The sequence below is a fragment of the Sciurus vulgaris genome (assembly GCF_902686455.1).
Source record: "Sciurus vulgaris genome assembly, chromosome: 15".
In the NCBI taxonomy this organism is placed as follows: domain Eukaryota; kingdom Metazoa; phylum Chordata; class Mammalia; order Rodentia; family Sciuridae; genus Sciurus; species Sciurus vulgaris.
The window spans coordinates 37654543-37677791 of NC_136476.1; the positions used below are offsets into that span (position 1 = coordinate 37654543).

General features: G+C 40.7%; 1 protein-coding gene across 2 annotated transcripts; it reads right to left on the reverse strand.

Moving 5' to 3' along the window:
• Positions 1 to 726: 726 nt before the first annotated feature.
• Positions 727 to 22738, reverse strand: PLIN2 (perilipin 2). Of its 2 annotated transcripts, none has more exons than XM_079113195.1 (9): positions 22675 to 22738; positions 21135 to 21191; positions 20853 to 21048; positions 19277 to 19359; positions 14330 to 14615; positions 13063 to 13244; positions 11977 to 12111; positions 10836 to 11126; positions 727 to 1114 (listed from the first exon to the last, which is right to left on the reverse strand). In XM_079113195.1, exons 2-9 carry the CDS (start codon positions 21162 to 21164, stop codon positions 986 to 988), a joined length of 1332 nt encoding a protein of 443 aa, XP_078969321.1. In that variant the 5' UTR covers positions 21165 to 21191; positions 22675 to 22738; the 3' UTR covers positions 727 to 985. The 2 variants fall into 2 exon arrangements, with proteins under 2 accessions (XP_078969321.1, XP_078969322.1); XM_079113196.1 differs by having other exon boundaries at positions 22671 to 22689.
• Between the last annotated feature and the right edge of the window lie 511 nt (positions 22739 to 23249).

Here is a 23249-nt window from a genome sequence, read left to right on the forward strand (position 1 = left end):
TTTTATACTTTTCTTGCCTCAGACCTAGAATTAGTCATTTTTCCAAGAAAACCTAACTCCTTTTAGTGGAAAATGGTATTTTGTGACTATAACCAGGCATTAGGGATGTTCTTAGCTACTGGGTTGGCCAATGTTTCTACCATTTACAGAATAAACTAGTATGTATTTAATGCTGATTTGTGGCAGGGATTGCTCTACACTTGTAACAAATGTTAACTCCTTAATCTGACCTTATAGATGAGAAAATTGAGGCACAGAAAAGTGAAGTAATTTGCTCAGGTCACACAGTAAGTGGCAGAGTCAAGTTTAAAAACTGGAGTCTGAGCCTTTATCCATCATGCTTTACTTGCTCCCAGTTGACCTACTTTTGTTCATATATCCATCTCTCAATTAAGGGAAAGCAATAAACCTTAACAAGCATACTCACTGGACCAAAAGAAGCAGAAATGAATCCTGAGAGTTCAGGAAAACAAGTGTCCAGTTAAAAAAAAAAATGGGTACAATGGTGCACACCTGCAATCCCAGTGACTTGGGAAGCTGAGACAGGATCACAAATTTGAGATCAGTTTCTGCAACTTAGTGAGACTCTGTCTTAAAATTAAATATATATATATATATATATTTTTTTTTTTTTTTAAAGGCTGGAAATGTAGCTCAGTGGTAGAGGACCCCAGGGTTCAATTCCACGCCCCCCCAAAAAAAGAAGAAAAAGAAAGAAAACACTGATCCAAGCTTACACAGTCCAATTTTTATTATGGGCATTTCAGCAATTAAACTTTGAAGAGATATATAAATTGATATATGGCACACAAGAAGATCTCTTACAAAAGTTTAGATCAATCAAAATATTCTTGCAATTAAGAGCAAGCAACCAAAAAACTACATTAACACCCTTCAAAAACCACAGGACTGAACACATGAGCAAAGACGAATTTTACTGTGATACAAATTGCATATTCAGCCAAAAGGAATTTTTACTTTTTGGTTAATTATTCCCTGAGAGTTCAGGACCATTAGCATGTGAATGATTTGCTCCATACTCCTCTTCTAAAGCTATAATATCTGGAATTTCATCAGTCTCTGATGTCAAGTCTATGATAGTGAAATCAATCACCTGTAAAAGAAGAATCTTGGGTATTAAAATGATCATTAACGAAGTGAACTGTTGGGCCCACGTGAGTTCTTAGAAACATTATGGTTATGGGTTGTTTTTTTTGGTTTTATGTTTGTTTGTTGTTTCATAATAGGGATTGAACCAAGTGGTACTTTACCACTGAGCTACATCCCCAGTCCTCTTTTTATTTTTTATTTTGAGACAAGTTCTCACCAAGTTGCTGAAAGTCTTGCTAAATTACTGAGGCTGTCTTTGAATTTGTGATCCTCCTGCCTTAGCCTCCCCAGTCACTGGGATTACAGGCGTGCACCATCATGCCTAGTTTGGTTTTGTTTGTTTGTTTGTTTTGAGATGCGGTCTCACTCTGTTGCCCAGGATGGCCTCAAACTCCTGGGCTCAAGTGATCGTCCTGCTTCACCCTCCCAAATAACTGGGAACACAGACATGCACCACCATGCCCAACTCCTAAAGACATTAAAGATCCCATGTAGGCCAATTTTGATTTGTCCAAAGCTGTACTTTTAAAAAAGATGCCTGTAGTTATTCCCATAATCCACTGGGAGCTCAGTGGCAGAAAGCATGCTTAGTATGCCCAAGGCCCTGAACTCCATCCCTAGCACTGAAAGGAAAAAAGGAAAAAGAAAGAAGGCGGAGGAGAAGATTAGTAAAATATAATATTACTATAATAGACTGCAGTCTTGATAGTACAGTGAGAAATGTCTGTGCCTAAAACAACTAACAAAAAATATCTCTTGGGCTGGGGATTTGGCTCAGTTGGTAGAGTGCTTGCTTTGCATGCACAAGGCCCTGGACTCAATCCCCAGCATCACGGGGGTGGGGGTGGGGGGGAACTCACCAGGCACTATAGCACATGCCTATAATCCCAGCAACTCCGGAGCCTGAGGCAAGAGGATCTCAAATTCAAAGCCAGTCTCAGCACTTTAGCAACTCAGTAAGATCCTGTTTCTTAATAAAATATTTAAAAAGGACTGGGGATGTGTCTCAGTGATTAAGTGCCCCTGGGTTCAATCCCTAGTACCAAAAAATAAATAAAAAAATAAAAAGGGCTGGGTATATGGCTCAGTGGTTAAGTACTGCTGGGTTTAATCCCCAGTACGGGGGGGGGGGGGGGGGGGGCAGGGAGTGGTAAGTATCTCAAAAAATACAGAAGAAAGGGGAATCATGAACTGAAATAGATTTTCATGCATGTATTTGTTTGTCAGGATAAACCCAACTACTAAATAAATAAAGAATTTTTAAAAAACGAACAGGGCACAGTAGAGCACACCTGTAATCCCAGAGGCTTGGGTTCAAAGCCGGCCTCAGCAACTTATCAAGACCCTAAGCAATTTAGTGAGACCCTGTCTCAAAATCAGAAAAGGGCTGGAGAATGCCTCCTGGTTGAGCACTTCTGGGTTCAATGCCTGGCACCAAAAAAAAAAAACCACACAAGAGAAGAAAGGGATTTATAAACTACTATTTATATTTAAAGTTAATATTTAACTTTATAGCATAAGTACACGGGTACATAATTTATGCTTGAATGATATAAAGTTGTGTAAATAAATAGTAACTTTGTCTATATAACGTTGTAAATATACTTTTTGTGTGGTGCTGGGAATGAAACCTAGGACTTATGCATGCAGAATACTTAATGCCAGTGAACTGTTCACTTAAAAATTGCTAAAATGGTAAATTTGATGTTGTATAGATTTTACCATCACCACAACAAAATAAGTTTTTAAAAAGACAAGAATAAAGAATCTTGATTTGTTCATCAGGATCTTTATCTGGTTGGTTGTGGTCCCCACTGTAATTTTCCCTAACAACTCAGGTGCTTAGAGAACTGTGTGATCTAATACTTTCACTATTTTGTACTGAGGCTCTCTATTTGGGGAAATCAAATTTTTTATAGTTCTCCATGCATGTTCACATTGCAAAGTTATGTCCAACCTGACATCCTCAAAAGCCAGCAACGGGATCCTGTGCTGTGCACACCCATAATCCCAGCTATTCAGGTGGCTGAGGCAGGAGGATCACAAGTTTGAAGCCAGCCTTGTCAACTTAGTAAGACTCTGTCGCAAAACAAAAAGTAAAAAATGTCCGAGGATGTAACTCAGGGGTAGAATATTTGCCCACCATGCACAAGCCCCTAGGTTTAATCTCAAGTGCAGTAAAAAGAAAAAAAAAATGTCAGTAATGCCTATACAACTTGGTTCAGGACATCAGTCAGAAAACTATTATAATTTTAGTCTTTTTAGTTTAAGATACACTTGTCTAGATTTTTATCCAAATTATTTCTGTTTCTTGTATATTTTAACATCCAATAAAATACTTGTTTTCAATATGTATTAATTTCTATCTATTTTACTATCATATTATTAAATTTTATCTACTTAATCACTGTTTTTATTAAAACAATGACACAGGAAGTTGCAACACAGAGGACTTAGGCTGAGAGATTTTCTAAGCAAGTTGCAGCTTCCTCCTATCAGAGGACTAGAGTGCTAGAATAGAAAAAAATATGCACTTGGACATCAGTAGCCAATGGCAAAGCTTCCTTCCTTTCACTTAACCCCCTCCCTCCCATTAGCCCCTTTCAACCTTAGTTTCCTTATCTCTCAAGTGAGGAAAATACCTAATTGATTTGGTTGTGAAAAATAAAAGTAGTATGAGCCTTGCTTTTGCAAGGTGCTCAATAAATGATAATTTTTATTCTGTTTAGTTTCTTAAATAGTAACATAGTAATGTGCATGTGTGCACATGCACACATACATACACACATATACAGGAGTTTACCTATGGACAAGTAACTGTTGTGCTAAAATAGATTTCTTTGCAAAATGGTGCAGGTTCCACATTCAGAGTTTTAGTCCCCACAACCACAACCCAAAAAGTACCTACAGTCCCCATGATGGCTTAAGAGAACCATATGAATAATTTGTTTTCCACATATCCAGAATGATTCAGTGTCCAATTTCAATTAGAATATCACCAATGTCGGGTTGTCACCAAACCCTACTGTGAAGCTATGGACTATAAAGGAAATAGGGAAGGGTGGGAAGCTAAAAGGTTGTCAAGTTTTCATGGTAAGTTTAATTTACAATGTGGTGGTTTTGCCTGACCATTTTCACAGAGTTTTTAAAAATTTGGCACAAGAGAAATCATTTCATAGATTTTTTAAAAATCCCTGTTTCTTTGACATGAACAGTATAGTTATGGACTATCACAGCAGGAATGTAAGCAGTGTCTTGCTCTGAATACCTATCAAGGATAAAAGCCAAAATCAAAATCAGATACAAATGTGATAGTAATGAGGTAACCAGACTCTCTGTAAGAACAAAAAGCCAGTAATACATCTTTTAAATTCTAAGTTTCTTTTAATTTTTTTTGTAACTGTAGATGGACAGCTTGTCTTTATTTTGTTTATTTTTATGTAGTGCTGAAGATCAAACCCAGTGCCTCATACATGAGAGGCAAGTGCTCTGCCCCTGAGCCACAGCCCCAACCCCAGTAATACATTCTTTAAAAAAAAAAAGGTTGTTCACCATGCAACCTGTAGGGGGCATCTCTCATATCATAAACTTCATAGATTTACATGTTCACTATGACAAATTTTCATTAGATGGCACTAAACACTTTGAGGATGGGGAGCCTTTTTCTAATTTTCATGAAGCTGGGCTAGTGGTGGCCCTGGGCCCTGGATAGGTGAGACTACAGGAATAGAAACACCACCTCTAGGGATTTAACTTGCAGGTAAAGGTAGGGATGCATACAATGCTGATAAATGTGCCACAGGACAGGATCAGGATATATGATTTATTTTGAAATACAAATGATAAATTGGGAAAGGCCCTAAATTTCACTTTGTTATAGAAAACTAATTTTAATGTTTTAGGCTAAAAATGGATTGAGCAAGTGGCAATAGTGAGCTATGTAACCCCAAATATGTGAAGACTAACCTCATTCAGAGCTCCATTTTTACAGAAACCTCTTACCATCCATAAGACTGTTTATGCAGCTTGATTGTATACTTGAAAGTTAGCGGCAGGAGCATCTTAGTTCTGCTCAACTCTATTTACCCTTTACAGAACAATTTGGAAGAACTGAGTGGGCTGGTGCACATCTCCTGTCTGAAAGTAAGATGCTTTGTACATAAACGTTTAGATTTTGTCTAATGAGTCTGAAGATGATTCAAACTCAGGCTAGGTACAGGTTAGCACTGATAACAAAATTATCTATTGTACAGGTTCAACTAATCAATGTTAATCCCTGTGTATTCGATTCATTTGAGCAGGGTTTGTTTGGGGGGTTTTTTGGCAGTGCTGGAGAATGGAACCCAGAACCTCACATATGCGCGGCAAAAGTGCTTTACCACCGAGCTACATCCCAGCCCTTTTTACTTTTTACTTTGAAAGAGGGTCTTACCAAGTTGAGGGCCTCACTAAATTGCTGACCTCAAACTTGTAATCCTCCTGCCTCAGCCTCCAGAGTTGCTGGGATTATAGGCAAGTGCCACCATACCTAGCTCAGGATGCTTTTTAAAAGTGCAGAAGCTTGGTTCTACCTCCAGACCTACTAACCAGATTCTCAGAGGGCGGGATCCAGGAATCTGTGTTTTATCGGTCTCCCCAGTTGATAATCCCTGGCATATGCAGAGAGGGCAGGGGAAGGCTTGCTGACAGATGAAGCTGTTTTATACATGCTGAGCTCTAATTTGGGCCATCTTACACAAGGGTGTTAGACCGACAGATATATTAGTTATCTCCTTAGTCAAGTGTTCCTGTGTCCTAGGTTGTGTAGACAATGAAAAAGACCCAGTTTAAGCAAACTAAGCTTGTGAGCAGACTCTCAGGTAATTCAGCCCACCCTGTTCCCAACCGCTTTCCTTTCACTCTGCCTTCAGGTCACCACATTGTCATCTCACTGCCAACCTTAACAAAAGATGCATTGTGTGAATCATCAATCTCATCTGATAAATTTAACAGGGCATATAGTCTGCCTGCCTCTCAACACCCCATCACCAACTGTGGGTGAGATTTTTCCAGTTCAGCCTTTTCCTCCTATCTCTTGCCCCTTTCTGCCAACTTAGCTCAGAGTGGACAGTGAATTAAAAGGCCTCAACCCACTTAAGATATGGCCTGGGTCTACCCCAGTGAGGCTTCAGTCAATAACTTCAAAAGTACAAGGTGAGAGCTGGGCATGGTGATGCCCACCTGCAATCCCAGCAGCTCAGGAGGCTGAGGCAGGAGGATCATGAATTCAAAGTCAGCCTCAGCAACTTAGACCCTCTCTAAATAAAATATTTTAAAAAGTGCTGGGGATGTGGCTCAGTGGTTAAGCCCCCCTGAGTTCAATCCCTGGTAACAATGTGTATGTGTGTGTATAGATATATAAAATAGGATTCCTTTTAGTATAGGATACCTGTTGGACCGGTGGGACACCTACAGCACAAAGGTATTATACCTTAAGACACAAATAACTTAACTTCCAGGACAAGGATGTCTCACAGGACCATCACACATGCAAGCCTCAAGGCTGGCTCACCCCTGCAGCTCAGTTAGATCAGAGGCCTAACTGGCCTGATCCCAAACCCACAAGAGCCAGGAACATTCAGGCTAGCAAGAAGCCCTCTTTTCCCTCCTTCCACTCTTGCTCTCCCAAAGCATCAGACCCAGTTTCTTAAAGATTTGTACCTATACCTGTCCTCCGGCTTTTTCCTTTTTGAGCTAAGTGCTACTCCAGAAGAGTAGAGGTATCTTTGATAAAATTTTTGTTGTTGTTATTTTTTTGGTACCAAGGATTTAACCCAGTGGCGCTTTACCACTGAGCCACATCTCCAGTCCTTCTTTTTGTATTTTTGAGGCAGGGTCTCAGTAAATTGCTTAGGGCTTCACAAAGTTGCTGAGACTGGCCTCGAACTTTGATCCTCCTGCCTCAGCCTCCAGAGTTGCTGGGATAATGGGATAAAAGTGATGTGCCACCATACCCGACTTTTTTCCTTTTTTAAAAAAACATATTTATTAGTTGATGGACCTTTATTTCATTTACTTATTTATATGTGGTGCTGAGAATCGAACCCAATGCCTCACCCATGCTAGGCAAGTGCTCTACCACTGAGCCACAAACCCAACCCAACTTTTTTCCTTTTTTATTTCATTAGTTCTTTGACACTCTGAATGCTTTATCAAAGACATATTTTCCTAATCATGACCTGGGTATTATCTATTCATACCTGAACTGGCAAGTTAAAGGTACTATATGTCACTGTCCTACAAATGATTTGCACCCTCTAGCACAAATCAGAAAGATATCTTAGAGCTGGGTGTGGAGGCACAAACCTATAGTCCCAGCTACTTGAGAGGGTGAGGCTGGAAGACTGCTTGAGCCAAGAGTTTGAGGTAAACCTGGGCAACATAGCAAGACCCTGATTCTTAAAAACAAAAAGAAGCCAGGCCCAGTGGTGCATGCCTGTAATCCCAGTGACTCAAGAGGCTAAGGCAGGAGGATCGAAAGTTCAAAGCCAGCCTCAGCAACTTAGCAGGATCCTGTCTCAAAATAAAAATAAAAAGGGCTGGGGATGTGACTCAGTGGTTAAGCATACCTGTGCTTTTGGGACAGTCCCCAATACCAAAAAGACAAAAAAAAGAAAAGAAAAAAAAAAAAAAAAAAACCACACACACAACACTATATCCTTGGGCTGAAGTTGTGGCTCAGTGGTAGAGCACTTGCCTCACGTGTGTGAAGCACTGGGTTCAATTCTCAGCACCACATATAAATAAATAAGTAAAATAACAACAGTTGTTGTCCATCAACAACTAAAAATATATTAAAAAAAAAAAAAACAAAACACTCTATCCTTAACATTTCACTTCCAATCATGGAGAAGTCATTAATCTTATCTAAAGTAAAATCTGTAAAAAATAAGACTAAGGTTAACAGTACACCATATTCCTTTGAGTTTTTGCCCAGAACTACAGAGTCCACATCATTATTGCATACAAAGGAAAAAAACCATCCATCAACATTCAGGCACACCATGCCAGACTTCATGTAGCCAAGGATTTATTAACCCCATGGTTAGATACTGTGTTAGCCTTTGTCATTTTTTTTCCCCAAGAGTTGGCCTCCTTGGACAAATTGTTAAACTAAATTTTCTGCTACTTTATGCAACAATGAAGCTTCAAGACTCAAGGACACCACACATTTTGCAACACACAGTGACAAGTGAATGAAGTGCATGTTTACACAAACTTGAGGTACAAAGACAGAGCCACAACCTATGCATAGCTCATGGCAAAAGCAGGGACTCTTGGTGTTTTGAAAGATGAAAGTAGCAGGGTGTGGTGGTGCATACGTAGGCTGAAGCAGGAGGATGGAAAGTTTGAGGCCCATCTGGGCATTCAAAATAAAAATTAAAATGGGTTAGGGTATAGCTCAGTGGAACAACACCCCTGGCCTCAATCCCCAGTGCTAGGAGGAAAAAAAAAAAGAGTCCCATTTGTAACTGGATAAAAAGTTTTGATAGCTCAGTGGTAAAGTGCTTGCCTGGCATATGTGAGGCACTGGGTTTGATTCTCAGCACTGCATATATAGAAATAAATAAAATAAAGGTCTATCAACAACTAAAAAATATATTAAAAAGTTTTGATAGACTCATTGACAAAGCAACTTATAAATTATAGCCCCTTCCTTGCTTCCATGGGAAGAAACAGGTGAGCCAAGGTAAAAATGAGACAAATTTGACTTAAACTCAGTTCTACTGAAAGTCAGCTCTACTCAGCTTTTAGCAGGGACTTTGTTTCATAAGTTCCATAATTTTGCTTTTGTGATCTTTTGTGTTAGGAGATTTACGATTGGTCCTAAATCACTAACCAGCACTAAAGAGCTAGAAGTTTGGAAACCCTAGTCAGGAGGTATAAAGATTCCTTTCTCTAGCCAGATGTGGTGGCGCATGCCTACAATCCCAGCTAGGGAGGCTAAGGCAGGATGATCACGAGTTCAAAACCAGCCTCAGCAAAAGCAAGGCGCTAAGCAACTTAGTGAGACCTTGTCTTTAAATAAAATAGAAAATAGGGCTGGGGATGTGGCTCAGTCGCCAAGTGCCCCTGAGTTCAATCCGCAGTAAACCCCCCCCCACCACCAATAAAGTGTCATTAAGATTCCTTTCTCCAACCATAGAAATGAAAAGTTGTACCCCCCAAAAAAATAAAAGTAAAATATATTTTATAAATAAATTTTAAAAAAGATTCCTTTCTCCATTGAGTCCAAAGTCTTTTTACTTCTAATTATTGTCACGATTTTCTACAGGCAACTCACCAACAACTGCAGTTAGTGACATTCTCTCAAAGTTAGAACACAGTAAATTAAATCCAGCTGAGATTGGACACAAACTACCACACTTTATGGATCACACTTTGGACCCTCAGCAAGAAAAACCTGCCTTTGTAAAACTTTTGCAAATACAGTCACTCATATTTTTTCAGTTTTGATTCCTTTTCAGCAAGGCAGTCATGACTGATTTGTTTTTTGATACCAGGAACTGAACCCAAGGTTGCTTAACCTCTGAACCATGTCCCCAGCCCTTTTTATATTTTATTTAGAGACAGGGTCTTGCTGAGTTGCTGAGCAACTGGCTTTGAACTCACGATCCTCCTGCCTCAGCTTCCTGAGCTTTTGGGATTACAAGTGCACCAACATGCCTGGCATGACTAGGTCTTTCTACTAGCTTAAAAATATACTCTCAGGAGTCCAGTTAATTGGCAAATGAAGGGAACAACTATCACCTAGAAAAATTGTAATGTACATATCAGTTTTTTACTTCATTTCTTTCCTGGAAATGGGGTTTCACTATGTTGCCTAGGCTGGTCTCAAATGGTCCCACCTCAGCCTCCCTAGTAGTTGGGACTACAGGGGTACCTCTGTGTGATTGGCCTCACATTAGCTTTTAATTTGTTTGAAGTCTGTTATCAAATTCCATTTGTAACATGCTATCACCCTACCAAATTCCCAAACAGGTCAATTGGAATTCATGTATGTATGTTACTAACACTGTCATGCAGATCAAGCAGCTCTATGAAAGCAACACACAAAGCACATGGAACGAACAGCATAACACTGATCTAATCTGCTATGAATTTTATTGAATTCAAAGGTGGCATTCCTTTAATTAAAAAAAAAAAAAAAAACTAAAATCAAATTGTACAAGCATGAGAGTTAAAGCAATGATACGGCCCGCTCAGACTACACTGGAGCAGACACCAGTTTATACCAGAGCCCACACGAAGGTGTTTTCATGCAATACAGACAGACATTAACATTAACAGTAGCAACACGATGGCCATAGTATGAGACCCTAACTGCACATAAACTTTCTGAGTTCTGGTGAAGCTCTGTCATGTCTATCATTCTTTTCTTACCAGCCAGGTAAACAGAACTCATCTGCTAATGCCAGAAATCTTAAGGCTCTTACCAGCTGGAAATGATTACAGCTGAAGGCCTTTTTCCTAGTTGGCTGCTTTTCCAGTTTAGAGTCATCTAGCAGGTTAATTTCAACATGACAAATGATGTCATCTGGATGGCTACAACATGCACTGGTGACAAGCAAGGTTTAATGAATTTTGTGCTGAGAATGCAAGACCTCCTGGCTGGACTTGTCCATATCTGCACTTTGGTCCTGAGCATTCTGAGACTCAGTCAGCTGAGGATAAAAGGGACCTACCAGCCAGTTGAGGGGTGTGTTGTTAACAAGATAATCCATCACATCATCTAAAGATTCCTTCATTTTCTGCAATTGCCCCTTGCTAGAAGTGAGGAAGCCATCAGACACTTCTTTAAAGGAGGCAGCACTGCGAAACACTGAATAGATGTCACCTGCCATCACCCCCAAGTGCTTGGCCTGATCTTGAATGTTCTGTGGTAACCCTTGGACGTTGGACAGGAGGGTGTGGCATGTGGTCTGGAGCTGCTGGGTCAGGTTTCGGGCAACAGCAAGAGTACGTGACTCGATGTGCTAAAAATAAGACAAACTTAAGAATTAGCAGTGAATCCAACAGTGGTATGTGTGAAACTAGTTCAATCACAGTAAGTTAGTTTTGTTTCCACCATAAATGTGGACAACTTGACATTTTAAAAATCCTTGTAACAATAGCTATGAACATCAACTTAGGGTTTAAGTAACTTGCCTAGTTAACAGTTGGAAAATAGTTAGCGGGGCATTGGAACTAGTGCCTGAGTCTCCAAACTTCAGCATCTTAAACTGAAGAAATATAACAGGCAGAGGAGACCAGATAGTAAAAACAAATTCCATGCTAGTAGTGTAATTTAAATAGCCCTCCTCAAATAAGATGACATGATATGAACCGTCAATACTGATTTCAAGGCAAATACACACTAGCTTTTGAAACACAAAGAACCACTTTCTAGGACTACCACATGCTATTTCTTCTGTCTGGAACATCAGTCCCCTTTCCAGCCTTTCACCTAGTTTATTCACCCTTTAGCTCTCAGTTTTGCATTCATCTCTGACTCACCCACCCCACTCCAGAGCACTGTGGTTAGGAAGCCTTCCTATATACTCTCATAACACCTGTTTATCCTGCCAAAAACCACTATGCCTGTATTCCCCATCATGCTGCACCCATGTTTCTCATTTGGGGTAACATGTCAATCTGCAGGTTGTAAGATAAAGTCACTGCCTCCCCAGTTTTTTCTGTCACAAAACCAACAACCTACGTATACAATATTGTTAAAACTTTTGACAAAAAAAGAGTATTCTAAGAGGAGTTATGTGAACACTGAAATGAGAAGTCTGATAAGAACTTCACGAACAGTAGTAAATAACTCTATCTGGGTCCACTTACCTCAGCACAGTGGGATTCATCCGTATCATCGTAGCCGATGCTCCTCTTCCAGTCTACCCATGAGAGATAGAGTTTATCTTGAGCATCCTGAATTTTCTGGTTGGCACTATGCACATTCTTTCTGGCTAATTCAATCTGGAATACAACAAAATAAGACAAGTGAACATACTGGTTAAACATTCCCGTCAGTCTGTTTGCAGCTCCGTGATGTAAATCCGGCAACATATAAACCAAGAACCATTCGACTCTAATGAGAGCTATCCTGATATCACTGTTATTTTTTATTAATGTGTGCTAGTCAACCAAGCAGAAGTAGCTCTTTACTGCCCCTATTAACTACTAAACCACTGACTCCAAATATACCTCTAGTTTAGTACATGTAAGACAACTAAACTAATTTGTATGTGTGAAGGATAAGTTAGAACTGGAAAAAGGAAACCAACCTTCCTCTCCTCTTTTGCCAGCTACCTACTTCCTCTTCTAAGAAGAAAATTTTTTTACAACTATACAGTACATAATGTCCTGTAATTTGGCAGTCCTTTTTTTTTTTTTTTTTTTTTTTTTGCAGTGCTGGGGATTGAACCCAGGGCCTCGTGCTCACAAGGCAAGCACTCTAACAACTGAGCTATATCCCCAGCCCGGCAGTCCTTAATAGCTACACAACAGTCTACTATGGAGTACTAATTTAGTTAATCCCCTATGGTTGATGTGTACTGTTACAGTCTCTTACAACTCTAAACCCATATATGTAGGAATTTATCTTCAGATAATACTGGTACAGGTATATTTAGAACTTTTCCATAACAATTCTTTGAATCCATCCCATTCTTGAATGTTCCAGAAGTGCACACTATTGTTCTTTCTCTACATCACAACCAAGAAGGATATCAAGAAGGATACTTGACATCTGAGTAAAATTACCATTTTATATTTTCAGTTATTTATATTTCCTTTTCTGTGAATTGTCTGTACACCCTTTGCCCACTTTTTTAAATTAGTTTTTTGCAAGGTAAGATTAAAATTTTTGAATTTCATGACTATATCTACTCTTATCCCTTGAGGTATCACAAATGAAGCTTTACTCACCAAGTGAACAGTAGAATGGAGCTGAGAAATGGTCTCTTGGCTCATTTGCTTAGCTTCTTTAACCCTGCTGAGCGCCTGCTGGTAGGCACGAGAGCGGAGCTTAGTAGACAGGGATCCCAGTCTCACATAATAACTGGGTTTCTGAACTATATCAAATCCTTCAACTTTTTTTGCTTCTTTTTCTGAAGTTAGAAAGGAATAAAAAACAACTTATGAGATCACAGGTATTAGTGCTAATGCCTAAGCTCTAACCTGGCTCTTCACTTTGTTGATTCTGCTCGCCTACCCACCTAGAAAGTATACTCTTCATTTTCCCAAAACTGCTCAAGCCTCCAGCTGTGCTTGACTGCCTGAACCTATCACTGTATCTGAAACATGTTACATATCTACACATGCTTCCTCCCACCAGAAAGAACTTGAGTAACAAAGTATCTGGCACACCATAGGTACTAATGTGCCTACATTAGGGATGATTCATTCTAATAATGATTCTGTAAAGCAGCCCACTAAAGACAACCCATTTAAGACAGGCACAGTGGTGAATGCCAGTAATCCCAGTGCCTTGTGAGACTAAGGCAAGAGGATTCCAAGTTCAATGGTAGCCTCAGCAACTTAGCAAGGACCTATAGCAAATTAGTGAGACCCTGTCTCAAAATAAAAAATTTAAAAAGAACCAGGGATATAGCTCAGTGGTAAATTGCCCCTGAGTTAAACCCCAGTACAAAAAAAAAAAAAAAGACAACCCATTTACAGAAATTTTTTTTCAAGGCAAATTTCTCCTGAAGTTTTAAAACTTACTATGTTTGGAGGGGAGGGAGAAGATTATCATTAAAATTTTTTTTTAAAGATCCTTACTATGTAGAATTCAATATGAAACTTCAGATTGTTTTAAGAAGGAAATTTATAAAGAAAGATTAGTGGTTCTGGGAAGGGAGTGAGGACTGACCACAAATAGGCATGAAGTATCTTTGGGGGACATAAGTCTGTTTTAAGAAACTGAGTGAGATCCTGTCTCAAAATAAAGACATAAAAAGCACTGGAGATTTAGCTCTGTAGTAAAGCCCCCTGGGTTCAATCCCCAGAAATAAAACAAACAAAAAAAGTTCTTAAACTGGACAGTGATGACGGCTATACGACTCTACATTTAGACTGAAAACAGGTGAATGTTTTTGGTATATAAAGTCCACCTCAATGAAAATAATCTTTTTAATCCTTTTTAAAAGTCTAGTTTAAGATGTAAAACATTTCAAGACAAAATTCCCATTACCTATTTCTTCCTCAGTGAGAGGAAGGTACTGGTCTACCAGCAGCTCGGATTTGCTGATGGCATTTTCTACTCCACTGCTCACAAACTGCGCCATCCGACTTCCCAAAACCGTGTTGATGCCGCCATTGACCACAGACTTGGTCTTCTCCACTCCGCCAGTCACCGCTCCTTTGGTCTTGTCCATCACCTCTGTGATCGTGCTGGCTACAGAATCCTTGGCCCCAGTCACAGTAGTTGTCACAGCATCTCTCGCCCCAGTCACAGCCCCTTTGGCACTGGCAACAACCTACCCATGGAAAAGCAGATAAATTGGCAAACAAGGAATATGGGCATAGTTAAACATTTAAGGTCTTGCAATCACTAAAGAGTGAAAAAGAATTCTGGCCCTTTCACTGTCTAATTTTAAGTCTTGGCTAAGTCACTAACATTTAATGAGCCTTAATTTCTTTGTCAGGTCCACTTGCCCTACCTGTGCCACTCCTCAAGGATTGTTATAGGTGCAAATGAGGGAAAAAATATGAAAGTTGTCAATCTGTCAAGGCAAGTTGTTGTGGGGGTCTTTCTGTTTTATTTCAGCGGGGAGAGTTGTTTGTTTTTAACTAGACAAACCTTTAGTACAAGGACTACTCTACAGAAGACTGGCACTTTCCACAATGGTATGCTTATACTGAGAGCAGCTCATGCTCATACATGGTATATAGCAATATGTACCATGCACACACAGCCCTTTGCACACAGTCCCAGAAGGCCAATACACAGGCAGTTCTCCATCCTGCTAACAGTGCTTTCAGATAGCTATCATTTATACAGGATCCTCTAAATCACCAGCCTTCCTATGCTTCATTCATGATACCTAAAGGTAACCCATGGGAAAGGCTGACTCACTATCTCATTTTGTTTAACTGTGAAGAAGATATAGCCAGGTGTGGTGGTGCAGACCTCCCAGTGGCTTGGGAGGCTAAGGCAGAAGAATCGTAAGTTCAAAGCCAGCCTCAGCAACTCAGTATGGCCCTAAGCAACTCAGAGAGACCCCATCTCTAAATAATAATATAAAAAGGGCTGGGGGTGTGGCTCAGTGGTTAAGCAACCCTGGATTCAATTTCTGATACTGAAAAAAAAAAAAAAAAAAAAAAAGATGCATACAAGAACATAGGATTCTTTTCTTTGTGCCTAAGCAACAACACAATTTTATCTTTATGTTATGGGCCCAGGCAATAACCAAACAGACTCCATTTTACCCTGAGACTCATCAAGTAAGAAATGCTTCTCCCATGAGAAAATTTCATCTCTACCAATACTGATCCTGCTCAGCACACCTTGCTTAGAAAGGCAAATGTTTCTGTTCTTCTTATACAATGTAAAATTGTTCTCTTTTTGTTCCCATTTTTCTTGGACAATGTACTCTATCAGAGAATGATTGTCTAGATATTAGTAACCGGTCTTTAACTTGTACTTAACTAGGGTCGTTTTGACCCACTTCCCCTTCTGCTCATGATTTTAGATCTCATCATGTTTGTTAGTTCTGAATCATAGCAACAGCCCCTTATGATTAATGTACTGACATGCTTTACTTATGATATAAAAGGTGTACTCTAACATATGAAGTCGGTTGAAGGGTGAAGACTTGCAACCTACCCCTCCGTTCTGCCCGCTGGTGAATAAAGATGGTTCTGTCTCCTGCTTTAAGATCAACTAGGTGATTTATTGCAATCTTGCCATAACATTTGCATAGGTGATTGGATTGAGCTCCCTTCAAATACTATATGAGTATTTTTACACTGAAGACAGATATAGACTAGAGAAATAAGCCAACCATTAGTGAGTTCTGAGTTGCTACAAGGAAAACAAAGCAGAAGCTGATTGGGAGAGAAGGGTCCAGACTCCCAATCCAACTCTGCTAATGTAGCTTTCTAAGTTGGAGTTGGGGGAGGAAAGGGAGTGAACAGAAAAGATTTCCTCAGGCATATCCCAGGCATAGAACATAAAGTTCCAAAGTCATTTCATAAACTCGAGACTTGTTCATGATCATACAAAAAAGGTGGACTAAAAATCTAGATCCTGGCTTAGTCCAGTGCCACTTTTTTTCTTTTTTTAAACTGGGGATTGAACCCAGGGGTGCTTTACCACTGAGTTATTTCCCCAGTCCTTTTTATTTTTTTATTTGAGACAGGGTCTCACTAAGTTGCAGACATTGGTCTTTAAGTTGCAATCCTTCTGCCTCAGCCTCCTGAGTTGCTGGGATTACAGACATGTGTCACCATGCCCAACTCCAGGGTGACTTTTAATATGAGAAGGATTAAATATGAGAAATATCATGGAAGTGGGAAAGGCTGTAATTGAGACAGAGATCACAGCACCACAACCCTTCCACCTGAAAATAGAATTATAAGAATATTTGTAGCTCTATAATTATAGTTATGTGACTAAATGGGAGGAAACAAAACTTTCTTTTCTCAAAACTGGGCTTCAAGCATGCTAAAGCATTCTAACTCTGAGTTATATGCCAGGCCTTTAAATATACTATTTGATTTTAAGATATTTTCCACTTATAATGAATTTATTATGATGTAACTGTTGAAAGGCAAGGGGCATCTGTATTATATACACAACAGAGATGGTAATTTGAGATACATTAGATTTAGCTGGGTACACTAGTACACACCTACAGTCCTAATTAGGCCACAGGCTGAGGCAGGAGGATCACTTGAGGAGTGTGAGACTAACCTGGGAAATACAGCCTGACTTCATCTCTCTCTTTTTTTTTTTTTTTAAGCATTTTTATTTTCAGTTGTCAATGAATCTCATATTTATTTATATGTGGTACTGAGTATTGAACCCAGGGCCTCACACATGCCAGGCAAGTGCTCCACCACTGAGCCACAACTCCCGCCCCTGATTTCATCTCTTAAAAAATTAAAAAAAAAAAAAAAAAAAAATGCACTTTTTAAATAGGGCTAGGGATATAGTTCAGTAATAGAGCACTTGCCTGGTCTGCACAAGGCTCTGTGCCCCATTCCCAGTATCACAAAAAAAAAAAATTTAAAAATTTAGAAGTTAAAATAAGACAGATTTCACTAGTAAGTCCACTTGGAACTTAATTACATGGGCTTGCTATTAAGGATCCCTACCCAAGATAAGTGTGAACTCCTAGTTCTATAAACAGTAGTTATCTGCTCTAATAATTATACTAGAAATAACTAACCCCATTGATTCTACTGCTTTGCCCATTTTAGTGCAACTTATTGAGATGTGCAAAATATCTCTTTTAAGTAAAACGCAGTTAGATAGGCTTTTAACCAAAAAGCCTATCTAACTTTTAATCAAAGCACACAAAAAAAGTCTGTAATTACTCATCAAATTCAAATAATTTCAAAAGATTTATAAATCTTTTAGAATCTTTAGAAGATTCATTCACTAACAGTTTATCATTAAAAAAAATAAATTAATTAAAAAAAAAAAACTAGGTGCCTTTGACTGGGGGTTTTTACCTAGTGGCCATATGCTTGCCTAGCCATGTTTGAGACCCTGAGTCTAATCCCCAGCATGACAAAAAGCAAACAAAAAACTAGACATCCACAGCGCTAGAGATGTAGTTCTATGGTAGAGCATGTGGTTTGCATGTGCAAGGGCCTGGGTTCAATCGCTAACAATCTCCCCCCCCCCCCCCAAACAAAACCAAACACACTAAACATCCAGTTCACGCCTCAAATGTCACTTCTGCAAGAGGAATATAGTGACAGGCGAAAAAGGGCCACAGAGTGAAGGTTGTAACTTGTTACCTGTTGGTGAGATTATATAGCTCAAGTCACATAAATTCAGCAAGGTAACTAAAGATCAAGCTAAACTTGATTGACACTCAAGGTACTAGCATACAGAGCTGTCTAATTTAAGAAGACACATGGAAAGATACAGGAGAGATGGTGAGTGGGTATACAGCCACAGGAAAACTGGCATGAAAACCTTCCCTAAATTATTTGTTACTTGTTACTATCTCAGGGGAAGGTCTTTTTTACTTTATTTTTATTTTTTAATTTATTTTTTCCCCAGTGCTGCAGATAGAACCCAGGGCCTCATACGTGGGAGGCAAGTGCTCTACCACTGAGATATATCTCCAGTCATCAGGGGAATATCTTGATTTACTAGAGCTTTGGGCTTCTAATAATCCAATCTAACTTCTTTAAAATAAGATAAATTGATTTTTAATATATACAAATCGCCAATATTTAAATACCCAAAATGGAAAATAATTCATTGACAGAAGAGTACAAAGCAACATAAGAGAAATTTTTAAACAGATATACACACGTAATTCTAAAGGTTGTACACTAAACTTATGTACTCAAATCATGAAAGATAAGGGCTGGAGATTTAGCTCAGTGATACAGCACTGGCCTATAGCATGGGGGGGGGGGATTAATCGTGAAAGACACAGAGCCAAATTTTCCTTAATTGGTATCATTGTGCCATGCTGTATTCTTAATCTGAAAGGAAGCTGCAGCACCTTATCTGAACCAAAGTATCACTGGGATGGATAAGCCTATCATTTCTGTCAACATGGGCTAGCTGTCCCTTATGCATGGAGGTCTCTAACAGCAATGCACCAAGCCAGTCTTCCATACACCAATAAAATCTTCCATATACCACTTCTGAATGTATCCAGCACCACACTGGAATCAGTTATTTGAGACCCATTTCATCATCTGCAGGAGCAAAGTCACAAACCAACAGACTAAAAGTATTCTACCCAAAGATGGCTAGTTCTCTGCCTCCTGAACACAACCACACAAAAGCTCAGAAAGTAAGGGAGTGGCCACTGTCTTTCAAAAATAGATCTAGTTCCAGAGTAAGGAAACAAATAAGTATTTTCCTGTTTATGGCATGAACAGCCTGTGCTAAACATGAAAACACTCAAGGTGGCAGACCTCATCACTTTTGTCCCAAGCTCACCTGCGCTGTTGGCTGATTCAAAATAGGCAATTTCTCCTCAATCCTGTCCAGCCCCTTGCAGGCATAGGTATTGGCAACTGCAACTGGAAAAATTACAAGAAATGTTGCTGAGATTATATAGTGAAACCAAACAATGTCAATGTAACAATGTTACAGAATGAACACACTAGTGTATCTTATACCTTTAGCCTTTTTACAACAAGACAGCCAAAATATTTAAAGTTTCACCACTATATGCATTATTGGCTGCTCTAGATCAGATAGATCAGGCAGGGTGCTAGCAGCTTTTTTTCCACCAGCAGGGAAATAAGAGGGTGTGAAGGAGGAGTAGGCAAAAGCATCAACAGGTCAGGCAGGAAGTTGGCTAAGAAGCTTCTTCGTCATCAACTGACCCCTAATGTTAATGCTAAGAGTGGCAAGGCTTTTGCTGAATCCTCATTCAAGGAATAAAGTGTGCAGAAACTCTCTCAAAATTAAGTGTTTCCATTTTAGTTTAATCCCTATTTAATTCATATACCTAATTTAGTACATGGCAGTACATTTTGGGTTCTCACCAGGAAACAGTATGCTAACAGCACCTTGGAGTTCTCTAACAAGGTTCAGATTTCAGTCCAAGGCTCCCCCTAAGGATGACTGAGCCAAGTACTCATACCAAATTCATTTGGAAATTGGCATTTAAAGGTTCCTTACAATCCTGCAAATTCATGACTTAATCCCCTTTGGGGGAATGATTTAAATTTTTATTAAAAGAAATTCATGCATGCTGTGGAGAAAACAGAAAACCTCCCACCCTTATGGTGGGAATGTAAAGTGGTATGGCCACTTTGGAAAACATTCTGGTTGTTCCTCAAAAGCTTAAACACAGGGCTGGGGACACAGCTTAGTTGGTAGAGTGCTTGCCTTGCGTGTACAAGGCCCTGAATTCAATCCCCAGCATCACACACAAAAAAAGCTTAAATACAAATTATATGATTCAGGAATTCCACTTTTAAGTATGTATCCAAGAAAACTGAAAACAGATCCATACAAAAACTTGTACACACAGAAATATCATCTCCAAAATGTAGAAGTAACCCAAGTGTCCATCAACTGATGAATGAATAAACAAAATTAAGTCTAACTACACAATGGAGTATTTTTCCACAATAAAAAGGGCTGATATGATCCAATAAAATGGATAAACTGTGAAAACATACAAAGTTAGCCAGGCATGGTGGCGCATACCTGATATCCCAGCAACTCAGGAGGATGAGGAAAATCACAAACTCAAGGTCAGCCTCACAGCAATTTAGTAAGACACTGTCTCAAAACAAATAATAATAATAAAAATATGCTAGGTGACCAACATTTTGATTTTGTTTTTCCAGTTCTGGTGATTAAACCCTGGGGCATTTTACCACTGGGCCCTTTCTATATTTTTATTTTGAAGACAGGGTCTCACTAAATTATCCAGGCTGGTTTCAAACTCAGGATCCTCCTACTTCAGCCTCCAGAGTAACTGGGATTAGAGGCAAGCCCCATGTGTCTGGTTCCTTGAGTTTAATCCTGAGGGAAAATAAAGTCAATCAGAACTCACTCTGTGGTTCTAGCTTCTGGATGATGGGCAGAGCACCTGTCACCGCTACAGAGGTCATGGTCTTCACACCCTTCTCTGCCATCTCACACACAGACTTCAAGTAGGGATACTGATCCTTTGTACTGACATAAGCCGAGGACACCAGGTCATATGTGGAGCTCACCAAGGGCAGGTTGGCCACCCTAGTCACCACACTCTGCAACCAAAGAGGGGTGGATGTTAAGTTATAGAAACATGTCAGGAGAGGAAGGAATCAAGATAATGGCTATTTAAAATTCATACCGGTTGAGGATCAACTGCAACCAATGCCATTTTCTTCCTGGAGGAGGGGGAAAAAAACCTGTGGAAGAGAAATTTATTTCAGGACACTGGGATGACTCCCACATTGGTTCCTCAACCCAAGCAAATGCTTATTTCAAGAGAAGAAAATTCAAGAGACGCTCAGTGTGGTCTCCCACACCTCTTCCCATCCTCTGAGTCCTCCCCTGGACAAGAAAGGTTTGGGAGCTTTTCTTCAACAGAAAAGAGGCTCAGCAGGAAAAGGCAAAGTTGTTGACACAGTTGTCTTGTTTCTCCACCAAGAAGCTAAAACGCCTCTCCTTAACTGCAGATTGAAGGGGTTCCACATATTACGCTAAGATCTACCACCGAGGTACACCACCAACCTTTTTTGAGGCAGGGTCTCCCTAAATTGTTGAGGCTGGCCCCAAACTTGCTATCCTCCTGCCTCAACCTCCTGAATCCCTGGGATTACAGGTGAGACCCACCATGCCCAATTTCACAAGTGCCTTTTTCTGCTCACAAATTGCTAACCAGATTAAAATCCATGTTGAGACTAAAGAAAAGATTCAATAGAAGATATTTTAGTCAGCGCTCTTTTGGGAACCACAGAATCAGGACAATCAAGTTGAAGCATTTTATGGGGACTTATTTTAACTCCCGTGTAAAAGGCCTGAAACTACTTTATGAGCAACCAAACTGAAGAGGAAGGAGGTGCTCTGAGGAATTGAGAAACACGTCAGGATGTGTTACGTGTGTATTTTCGCATCCCCAGTGACCCATACCCACACAAAACTGGCTCTCTGACCATCAGCAGACGTAGAAGCAAAGAACCAGCCCAGCTGGCTGCCCACACTTCCGGATGAGTCAGCCAGCCTCCCACCACCAAAGATCCCAACTGTACAAGAAAAGAGTAAGTCAGGCACGGTGGCGCACCCCTATAATCCCAGGGGCTTGGGAGGCTGCAGGAGGAAGATCGTGAGTTCAAGGCCAGATTTACAAATTTAACGAGGCCCTAAGCAACTCAGTGAGACCCTGTTTCTAAATAAAATATAAGAAAGGATTCAGTGGTAAAGCGCCCCCAGGTCAATCCCTGGTACCAAAAAAGAAAAAGAGAAAGAAAAGCAGAAGCCTGGAGCAGTTTCGACAGCTCTACTGTCACTGTGTACCCCATAAAACTCTTGCCTTACAACTCCTAATGCGTTTCTCTGTTAAATAATGTCCCTTCAGAACAAATGGAAGTTGTTTCCCCACAACCATCCACGCAGACCAAGGGCTACTTGATAATCACACAGAAACTACTAGGAGAAAAGGCTCTATCAACAAAAGCGCAGGTGGAGAGCACCGGTCGCGCAAAGCATGGGTCCCAGAGCCCGCCCCTTCCCAGCCAGGCCGGGGGACCACCAGCCCCAGCGGTCCAGCTCAGAGCTGCAATCGGAGCACTGCAGCGGCCCCCCACACCCAAGGAGCGCCCCCATCTCGGCGCTGAGGGCGCTCGGGGCAGCTCGCGGGTACAACCCGAGGAGGGGGCGCGCACGGACCGACCTACAGACCGCAGCGAAGAGGCGCGAAGCAGGCAAGTCCCACAGGCCGCAGGGCAACCCCGACACGCTCACAGCGCGGCTCCCAGGAGCCCCCGCTATATATGCCCCACCTCGCCCGCCCCTCCCCGCGCCTTCGCAACACGTGACGGCGGCCCGGGATGCGGAACACCTCGGGTCAAAGATCGAGTGTCGCCCTGCGTTGCGCCCCGGCGCCTCCCCGTCCGCCGCAGGCCAGCCAAGAGGAGTGGGGGTTCCAATCTGAAAGAGTGGTGAGAAGGACTGCCAGTGGGTAGGGACCTCCACCAGGTTCAAGGGCCCTGCCTGGAGGAGAGGGGCCTGCCGGGAGGGGCGGGGACACCTGCCTGTGTTAAGGGATCTCAACCTAGTCCGGGACTGTGGAGAGGAGAACGAGGAGGGTGTGTATATAGTGGAGCCCCACTGTGAGCAAGTCGGGGTTGCTGTACTGTACGGTCTCTGGGCTCCCCCATCTCCTCCCTGACTCCTGAGAAGTCAGTGGCAAGTGGAATGGCGAAGGTGCCAGATGGTTTTGGAAAAACGCAAATGAACACTAAGT